We start from the raw sequence: 10347 nt of genomic DNA on the forward strand, positions 1-10347 counted from the left end.
CTCATTCACTATACTGTAACTCCTCACACCCTCTTCTCTCACCTGTAAAAAGAGCTTGTTGTCCTTGGTGACGGCGTCCATCAGTTCTTTCTGCAGCGGAGGTTCAGAGCCCAGTCTCATGCCGTTGGCCGTCACTCCCCCGGTACTGGTCTGCCCCCTGGTAACATCCTGTTTCCGGTAGATCAGCACGTAGGCCGTGTCCTTGGGGAAACGGTTGGTGACGTTCTGAACCGACCCCAACGAAGTGAACGTTACCCTGCTGTCGTTGAACAGCAGCCAATCCCCGGCCGCCTGGCCTCCGCACACCTCTTCCACTTCCTGTTTGGAATGAGTCGCCCCAGAGCAAGTGAGTGCGATGGGCTCAGTCTGCCCGTTGCCAGGATCCTCCCCCAGGGCGAGGGGATTGGCTAGGTGGTGTTGGGCTCCGTCGGCCCCATTGAGGTTGCGGCCGTAGGAGTAGTAATGGCCACTCTCCGACGACATCCCAGAATGCATCACTACAGAGCTGAGGACGTAGGGAGCGAACTTGAACCGCCTGACCCCACACCCCTACCTCACTTTCTCCTCCTGCCATCCCGTTGTCGCCCTCTAGCCCAGTCTCCTCCTCCTCCTCCTCTCTCTGCGACGGCTTCAGTTTCTTGGCCAGGTTTTCGCTGCTCTCGGGTGAGTCCACTTGGAGTGGAGAAGATGGTGGCAAGGAAGAGGACGAAGAGTGTTTGGGTGGAGGGGCGTGCACAGGCAGTCTCATGAGCGGCGGGATGGTGACGTTGTCCAGAATCTTGCGGCGCACGTGGCACTTGGCGTCGTCAGGAGAACCTCAGCAGCGTGAGGATGAGGTACTCGGGGCGCCGCCACCACCCTCATCCCCCGTCTGCCCGCTGCAGCCACACTTCTGGCAGAAGTAGGCGTTCTCCTTGTCCAGGATCTGCAGCGCCAGGAAGTAGTCCACCAGGTCAGGAACAGACAGCGGTGGCTCGCTGGACCCTGGAACAAAATGGACGCGGTGGTGGAGGCCGTGACGGAGTTTAGGAGAAGGCCTATTTCCCTCGGGAGCTCGCTACCCCCGTTGACAGCCCCCTGGCAGGGGCCCCGGGGTTCCTCTGAGGGGCCCTCGGTCTGAAGAGGGCTGGAGGTGGAGGAGGGACAGAAAGCCAGGGATAGGTCAGTGAAAGGTTCTTCTTTCTCCGAGACGCTGTTGCATGTCATACAGCGGATACCCGTGTTCAGCCTGCCTCCAAACATCCTCTCAATCAGCGTCCTCTCATCATTCCCCTCGGACTTCCCCTCCACAGGGGCCACGGGTGACACTCCGGCATCCTCTGCAGAGGTTTCACCTCTGGTGTCGTTGCTCGGTCCGTTGCCAGGGGAGACAACATTTGACTTGACTGACATGAGAACCTGGATGGTTTTCTCCTCTTCGTGTAATCTTGGCAACAGAACACAAGGAGACAAGAGAAAGTTCAACCAAAAATACAACATGCAAATTAATGTAACAGCATAATAAATGGAGCTGTCCTTTTCAATAACACCCATTAGAGTGAATATGAAATCTTAAAATCCTTCTCTCAAAACACTAGATTCATACATACATTCTTTCCATCTATACCTGGAGTCATACAGGTTTTAGGAGTTGTAGGGAGCTCCAGCAGTCTACTAGATGGTGTACTACCTGTCCAGGAGGAAGGAGCTGTAGGGTGCTCCAGCAGTCTACTAGATGGTGTACTACCTGTCCAGGAGGAAGGAGCTGTAGGGTGCTCCAGCAGTCTACTAGATGGTGTACTACCTGTCCAGGAGGAAGGCACTGTAGGGTGCTCCAGCAGTCTACTAGATGGTGTACTACCTGTCCAGGAGGAAGGAGCTGTAGGGTGCTCCAGCAGTCTACTAGATGGTGTACTACCTGTCCAGGAGGAAGGAGCTGTAGGGTGCTCCAGCAGTCTACTAGATGGTGTACTACCTGTCCAGGAGGAAGGCGGTGTAGGGTACTCCGGCAGTCTACTAGATGGTGTACTACCTGTCCAGGAGGAAGGTGGTGTAGGGTGCTCCAGCAGTCTACTAGATGATGTACTACCTGTCCAGGAGGAAGGAGTTGTAGGGTGCTCCAGCAGTCTACTAGATGGTGTACTACCTGTCCAGGAGGAAGGTGGTGTAGGGTGCTCCAGCAGTCTACTAGATGGTGTACTACATGTCCAGGAGGAAGGAGCTGTAGGGTACTCCAGCAGTCTACTAGATGGTGTACTACCTGTCCAGGAGGAAGGAGCTGTAGGGTGCTCCAGCAGTCTACTAGATGGTGTACTACATGTCCAGGAGGAAGGAGCTGTAGGGTACTCCAGCAGTCTACTAGATGGTGTACTACCTGTCCAGGAGGAAGGAGCTGTAGGGTGCTCCAGCAGTCTACTAGATGGTGTACTACCTGTCCAGGAGGAAGGCACTGTAGGGTGCTCCAGCAGTCTACTAGATGGTGTACTACCTGTCCAGGAGGAAGGCGGTGTAGGGTGCTCCAGCAGTCTACTAGATGGTGTACTACCTGTCCAGGAGGAAGGAGCTGTAGGGTGCTCTAGCAGTCTACTAGATGGTGTACTACCTGTCCAGGAGGAAGCGGAGGTACTCAGAACAGTCCTGCTGGGATCCTGCATTGAACCAGGGGGGCCGAGACGCCTCAAAGAAGACTCTGGGGGCGTACGCTGCCCTCTGCAGGAGAGACACACAAACTGAATAATCACTCACCGAATACACACACCAAGTGAAACGTCAGGGATGGATCCATAGTCATTTCCATTGAAAAACCTGATGTCCACTAACAGCAGCGGGAAACAAACCTGGGTGTGTGAGAGGAAGGTGAAGAGGAGCTGCAGTTTCTTCATCAGTGTGTTGGCAGTGGCATCATTCAGACGTAACGATAAGACAAGCCTCCTGAAACTGGGACAGGACCATAGGAAGGTTCGTGCAGAGCATTTCATAAGAACTTCCTGCATAAATATTGCAGCATTATTATTCTCACTATTGTGAGAGGATTCAAGTCAGAATGTATATACACAGCTTTGTTTACCATGCAGTCAACTCAATATAAATGCAACGTGTAGTTGTGTGTGTACTAAATCCACTACTCACTCTGTGGCTGAGAAGAGTGTCTGTATGATACTGTTCATGTAGCAGGTGTTTCCCAGGTTGATGAGGCCAGTCTTGCCCGTCTCAGACTTGCCCGGCAGCCTCAGCAGGCCTGAGGCAAACGAGTTGGACTGGGACGTCCAGGCACTTTGGTTCAGAACCAGCTTGATCTTCTCCTCACCGGGCCCAGGTAGCTCCTAGAGGGGAGGGAGACAGCTTTCAGACACTCCATACACCACATTTACTGTACATTTAATGTTTGATACATTAAAAAAAAGGGCAACACTCGTGTGATCACTCGTTGTCAAGGTGTCTTACTTTGATGGCCTCCAGGATGTCGTCGTAGAGGTCAGGGAAGCCAGAGTACTGGTACATCATACAGTGGACGAGCTCTGTGAAGTGCAGCAGGAAAGCCTTACTGGTGGGCAGGCCGTCATGCTTCAGACTCTGAACCAGGTCCACTATGTGTGGCACGACCTGGGGAACACACGTTGATTGAACGTATTGTAGACAAACATCTACATTAAAGTCGTTTAGCAGGCGTACAGTTAGCGCATTCATCCTAAGATAGCTAGGTGAGACAACCAACACATCACAGTCGTGGTACGTCAATTTATCCTCATCAGCAAAGTCAGTGCTGGCAGACATGATGTTCTCGGTCATATGCACATCACATCTGTTACAAGGTGGAAAGGTGCAGTGTAGGAAACTAGGCACTGCATTTAGCAGTAGAATAGCACTAAACACACTGATGTAGTGACTGGTAAAAACATCAACCTTCACATGCTACATTAATCCTCCCTTTTTGTCATTGGGGGGGGGTCACACTGACTTAAATGTAATCAACCTTTTAAAATGAATTGACAATCATGGCAGATGAAACCACCACCAGTCAACTAAAGGACCATCTTGGTGCTTTAAACACTTTACACCTCATTAGTGGAAGAGCCCTGCTGAGAGGAGAGTGCATCTGGGAAATGGAGTTTAATGGAGCCTGAAGGTATTTCAGCTAAATAGGGGGAATGAGGGAGGGAAAGACATGCGGTGCGCAATAGAACGAGTTGTATTGTGTGTTTCTTACCAAGTGGAAGGCCTCAGGAGAGTGTTGGAAACTCAGCAGCATATGGGAGAGAACCACTAGGGCCCCCTGTCGCACGATGGGGTACCACAGACGGTTGAACACCTACACACAAAGATAAAACATACAGCATATGTATTGTACACACACTGACACAGAAACACACAATTCAGAAGTGAACACATTTTCGTTCATGTGATCATCTATTCATCAGTTCTAACTGAAGTTAATATGTAGTTATAGATGCCATCACCACAGAGTTTCTAAACCCAGAGGCGCAACATCGCAAGACTTCCGGGAACGCTTGCGAAACAGATCAGGCCGGGGTTTGTGAGTCAATGAGAGAAGTGAAAAATTGTTCCTTCGTTGTGACTTGTCTCAAAATCTAAAGTCACAGCCTATATTCCAACCAGTTGTTGAACATGTTATTACTCCAACCTTGTGAAAGTGACAAACTGACACATTTTCATTTTTGTCAAATACTACTTTATATCGAAGGAGTGCCTAGACGACTGTTCGACACAATGACATGTTTCTGAGCATGGGCTTAGCTAGCCAACGTCGCCATGACATCACCTACAGTGTCATCAGGGATTTCTATTGGAGAAGCAGTTTCTTCATATAGAGTACTGTATTTGCTATTACCATGTGTAACTACCATCTTAGCTCATTGGTGCATTGACACACCCTGCTGAGGTAATGGTGGTCAGTACACTACCCACCAGTTCAATCTTAAGCAGGGTGACATCTATGAGGATGGTGAACTTCTGCACCGCAGCCAGCCCCTTCAGCAGGGCAATGACCCACATCTCCACATGGTGGGCTAGAGGCCAAGACAACCAGTCAATCATCCTGAGGAAGGAAAGAGAGCGAGATGGAGAGAACGGTAAATAAGGGCAGAAAAGCGCTATTAAATCACTACATCCCATCTAGTATACACACTGCAAATACAACGGATATTTTTAATCAGTTTAGCTAATGAAAAAACACATTAAAAGGCACCCAGTGACCTGCAGAGTGCTTGAGTCATGCTGGTGTCTTTGACGTTCTGGTCAGTGGTAAGGCTCTTGATGAGAACTGTGATCATCTGGAGAGGTATGTGCTGGACCAGGCTGGCTAGGGCAATGGAGGGTTCGAAGGAGGGGTCTGTGCAGAACACAAAAAAAACTTGAGTATAATTGACTTTTTTTGGGGGGGGGTTACAGCTTATGAAATATGCACCAAGTGTATTCAAATGTCTTGTTTACAACCTCTACCCTAACCAAGTGACCCAAATCAAGTATGATATTGAGCAGTGCATGAACTCTCCACCACCCTGGATCATTAAAATGACAAAGAAGTTACTGTTCCAAGTCTCAAGCATGTGCTAACAAGCCTGACATTCCTCATTTTTCCACAGGTGGGCAAAGGTGGAGGTAAATTAGTGGCTGCATTAGAAAATACTATAGTGTACTCTACTTCTGTACAGTAAAAATTTATATTGTATTTGAAACTGCTCATTTTGTTCAAATTATTTATAACACTTTATTTATTTAACTAGGCAAGTCAGTTAAGAGCAAATTCTTATTTACAATGACGGCCTACCTGGGAACAGTGGGTTAACTGCCTTGTTCAGGGGCAGAACGACAGATTTCTACCTTGTCAGTTCAGGGATTCGTGTAGCAACCTTTCGGTTACTGGCCCAAAGCTCTAACCACTAGGCTACCTGCCGCTCCAACTTGTATGGTACATTGATGCATAGACACATACAGTGCAAGTTGTGCGTGTGTGCTCATCTGTGACTGTGTGTGGTGCTCCCTCCCTCAGTCTCACCAGTGGAGGAGATTATAGCGAACACCTCCTGCAGAGATGGCAGCAGTGTGACCGGCTCCGCCTTCCAGATGTTCTGCAACAACGTGCTGACCTTGGTCACCTGGTCCACGTACTCCCTCAGCTCCCGCTCCCTGGCTGGCAGGACAGTGGAAGTACCCAATGGTCCTCACCAACTGCTGGCAGAACAAAATGGCCGTCTTCTCCCGGGGGATGCACTGTATGAAGTCTGAGAGCATGGTGGCGAGGCGGGCACACAGGGCTGGCTCAGGCCGTTCACACACCATCCTTAGGATTTCTGTCTGGATGATGGAGAAGATATCCAGCACCGAGGGGCAGCTGATCAGCAGCCGCAGGCAGCCATGGATGTAGTCAACCACGGCCGGGTCCTTGCGGTCCAGGGGGCCGTAGCCCTGCTGTAACAGGCCCAGGACAAAGTCTTTGCTGAAGAAGAGCTCAAAATCAGCACGGTGGTAGCGGGCATAGGCCTCCAGCACCTGGAAGCCCACCTGTTTCTGGAAGGCGTCTTCGCCCAAGAAGATAAGGCGAGTGGTGAGGGTGTACAGGGCCTGACATTGCTCCGCCGTGACCTCTTTCTCTGCGGCTTCAACTACCTTCTTCACGATGGCCTTCTTCACCGGGACTGAGTGAGAGGAGCTGACTAGCCCCTCTAGAATCTTGTCCATGATGGCAGGCGATCTATATAGCTGTGAGGGGAAAGATCAGGGAGCAGTCCACACCTAAAAGACGAGAGCGAGCAGGACATCAACCACCATTAGTGACCAGTTACTTATTCTGGCTAGCTTTCCATTTCTTCATGGCATGTCTACCACAGCTAGCTAGCTAGCTAGACGTATGATTCGGTCAACAACTTGTAAATAACAAACTGTAATCGTTTTTACCATGGCTGAAAAGTTGTATAAGCATAGCATTATCACACGGCTGTGAAGCTAGCCACAGGTAAACAAAAACAACACAGCATCATGCTTTGCCTTATCATCACAAAGCTAGCTAACTTAGCTAGCTAAACAAGTTAACACATTGAGCTAGTTACAGTAACCACAAGCGGCATGTTATCGAATTCAAATGAACTTAGATTAAAAGGCATTGATGCACAAATACATGTGTGGATAACAAACTTTTTTTCGTAATCTAGCTAGTTAACGTTCTTTAACAAACTAGCTAGCGATGCTAGCATGACGTTAGCTGTGTATGGTATTGCAACAAAGCAGGCCGGAGATATCACTAACTTAGCTAGCAGAAATGTATCTTCCCAAACATCACGTACCAATATAATTCATAACACCAGCATCCGATGAAAATATCATAAAATGCCAGTTGACATTAGTCGCCGGTTCACAGCTCATTCATCTCTTATTTTGACATTATAAAATCAGCTCATTTAAAAGCCCTGCAGAAACGTCATTACGATGGAGTCTTCTGCTGTTGACGATCTCATTGCCTGTTTAATAAAGAACGAAAATGCGACTATAAAATAAAATATATAAACTTTTTGTGAATTACAGGTTTGTTTAAATACAAATATAAACATACTGACAATGGTTTGTAATGACTTAAAACGAAATGTATTATTCCATGGACTTCTTTTACGCATTAACTGAGCTCATAGCCATTGGATAGGCATAGCAGTTAGGCTGGTAGATATAGCAGATGTGTTATAACTTGTAAATTTGTGCAGATTTTGCATTTCGGGGGGGAAACACGCAGCCACGCTACGAAAGTCTCGCGAGACAAAGCGGAACCTTTGAGAACGCGGGTAGCGGGGAAAGGAAGCTAGCGAATAAATCCTTGTAGCCAGCCAGTCTCTTTCATAATAAACAGTAGGACTATAGCAGCGTATTTTCTGAAATAAAGTTTTTGAAAACCATATCTGCCATTTATAGGCGGACGAAGTAATCGAATAAACAGACGATAGATTTAAATCGAGGAAGAAATTCGGTAGCAATGTCCGAGACTGGAAACGGCGTGGAGCTGCGGGAAGAGCGAGCAGTTGAACTTGAAGAAACCGGAGGAGTGGAGGTGAGCCTGAACAAAATAATAATAATACAAATTCTGAGCCCATCATTAAGAAAAAATGGCTCAACAACTTTTAGATTATGCTAAAATCAACCATATGTCCTTTGTCACTTCCAAAGCGAGCCATCTCAAACTTTGTCTTTGCTAGCTCGAGTTGTTTAGCTAGCTAGCATTAGCGTCGTTAGCTAACGTTAATCAACAGCTCCGACCCATCTTCCCGGAGAGTGTCTCGGAGTACTGTATAGTAGAGCTGTCAGCTAGCCTGTTTAATAAACACTCATCTAACTATGTTAGCTAACGTTACACCTGATCATCTGACGCTGCATTCGATCCTCTGTATACTTGTGCAGCTTATCTCACATTAAGACAACTGGCAAGTCCCAGTCAAGTCGTGACGTCAGTGATCTTCCGGTTGGGAAGTCGGAGTTCTAGAGCAGTTTTTCCCGAACCTGGTCCTCGTGTACCCCCCAACAGATTCGTTGTTGTAGCCCCTTGACAAACACACCTCATCCAACTCATTTAGGGCTTGTTGACAAGTTGAACCAGGTATGCTTGACCAGGGTTACAATAAAAAGGTGTACTGTTGGGGGTAATCGAGGACCAGGGGAAACACTGCCCTAGAAAGATGCCCAAGTTTCCAACTTGGAACTTGGAATTCCAAATATTTTTCCCAGTCGGAAATTCTTTTTTTCTTCTTTTTTTTTTGAGTTCCCCAATCTTGAAGGCTCTTGGGTCGGAAGTCTGAGATTTCTGAGTTCCCAGTTGTTTTGAAAGTGGCGTTGCATTCCTCTTTTCCAGGAAAAGGATGATGCGTCAGAGGCCAGCAAGGAGGAGTCTTCTGAAGCCGGACAGGATGCCCAAGATGAGGACCCCTCTTCATCTACAGCGCCAGCCTATGAGGAGAAAGTGGTAATGGCACACTGCTAGATGTTCATTTTCAGTTTTAATATGTAATTTGTAGCTCACAAAGTTTCACTGCTTTTCTGTGTGTAGGCATCAGACCGGACCAACAGATTTGAGTACCTACTGAAGCAGACAGAGGTGTTTGCCCATTTCATCCAACCTGCGGCCCAGAAGACCCCACCTCCCGCTCAAGATGAAATAAGCGCTCTCGTGTCAGGACGAGAAACAGAATCTCCTCTCGGTCGGCGGTGAGTATACAACGACACTCAGAACAACTTGACCCGATGATTCGTCATCTTCCCAGTGGGAGTACATTGGGTGTCGTGTGGGGCATTTGATATGCTGTCTCTGATGGTCTGGGTGCCCCTTTCTCTCTTTGACAGTAACACGTCATCGTCGCACAGAGCAGGAAGAGGATGAAGAGCTGCTGAGCGAAAGCAGCAAGACCACCAACGTCTGCACCAGCCGACGAATCTCCCTCCCTGTAAGCAGTCACATGGTTTTACTTATGGAGAGCTACAATATATAGCTTCTTGGGCGACCCGACCAAATTCTGTTATAGATCTGTCCTTCTCATTGAAAGCAAGTCTAAGATGCGGTATATCTGTTCTAGGTTCTCATTTTCTATGCTATCCGTGGTTAAGTTTAGCATCTTTTACTTTCGGTTTTGTACACCAGATTCAAACAGCTGAAAATACAAAATGTTTTAGTTATGGAAAATACATTTCACAACGGTTTAGATGGTACAAAGATTATCTACATTAAACTTGCTTGTTTGTCGGCGCTCATCTGTATAAGCAATAAGTCAGTCGTTTCCCAAATTTTAGCAAACAGGAAATGATGTATATAATTCACATCTTTAATGTAGCAAAGTTCTGACCGGGACTACTATAGTCCATATCTGAATGGGAGCCTAGTGGTTAGAGCTTTGGACTAGTAACCGAAAGGTTGCAAGTTCGAATCCCCGAGCTGACATGGTACAAATCTGTCGTTCTGCCCCTGAACAGGCAGTTAACCCACTGTTCCTAGGCCGTCATTGAAAATAAGAATTTGTTCTTAACTGATTTGCCTAGTAAAATAAAGGTAAAAAAACTTGTGCAATACTGAGTATGTTTTGCTGTATCTATCTCCCAACAGTTGTAAAAGGGGGTACAATGAGAGACTACCAGGTCCGTGGTCTGAACTGGCTCATCTCTCTGTACGAGAACGGAATCAACGGGATCCTTGCTGATGAAATGGTAGGTTCTTGTTTCAAACTAAAGTGAAAAATATTTTGGTATTCCGGTAGTACATGCATATCTCTTGGTCTGTCTGTGTGTGTGTGTGACTCATGAAGATTACTCCTGGACTACAGCAGTAACAGCATCCAAATACCCATTCATGCTAAAAATTGGTATTCAAATGATTGTGTTTTA

The 10347-nt window shown here is 47.4% G+C and overlaps 2 protein-coding genes and 1 pseudogene across 9 annotated transcripts in view; 2 read left to right on the top strand and 1 right to left on the bottom strand.

Annotated features, from left to right (window-relative positions):
* Positions 1-7723, bottom strand: LOC115121885 (ubiquitin carboxyl-terminal hydrolase 38-like; annotated as a pseudogene).
* The window catches only part of LOC115137572 (GRB2-associated-binding protein 1-like), a 95726-nt gene that overhangs the window by 3328 nt on the left and 82051 nt on the right, over positions 1-10347 (top strand). The window lies entirely within an intron of this gene.
* Positions 7780-10347, top strand: part of LOC135574075 (probable global transcription activator SNF2L1) — a 14029-nt gene continuing 11461 nt past the window's right edge. The window contains exons 1-3 of the mRNA XM_065024949.1: positions 7780-8032; positions 8828-8938; positions 9023-9180. Of these exons, the coding sequence (XP_064881021.1) occupies positions 7958-8032; positions 8828-8938; positions 9023-9180 (344 nt within the window). The 5' untranslated portion in view covers positions 7780-7957. The remainder of the gene's footprint in view (positions 8033-8827; positions 8939-9022; positions 9181-10347) is intronic.

This window comes from Oncorhynchus nerka, linkage group LG11, assembly GCF_034236695.1.
Source record: "Oncorhynchus nerka isolate Pitt River linkage group LG11, Oner_Uvic_2.0, whole genome shotgun sequence".
In the NCBI taxonomy this organism is placed as follows: Eukaryota; Metazoa; Chordata; class Actinopteri; order Salmoniformes; family Salmonidae; genus Oncorhynchus; species Oncorhynchus nerka.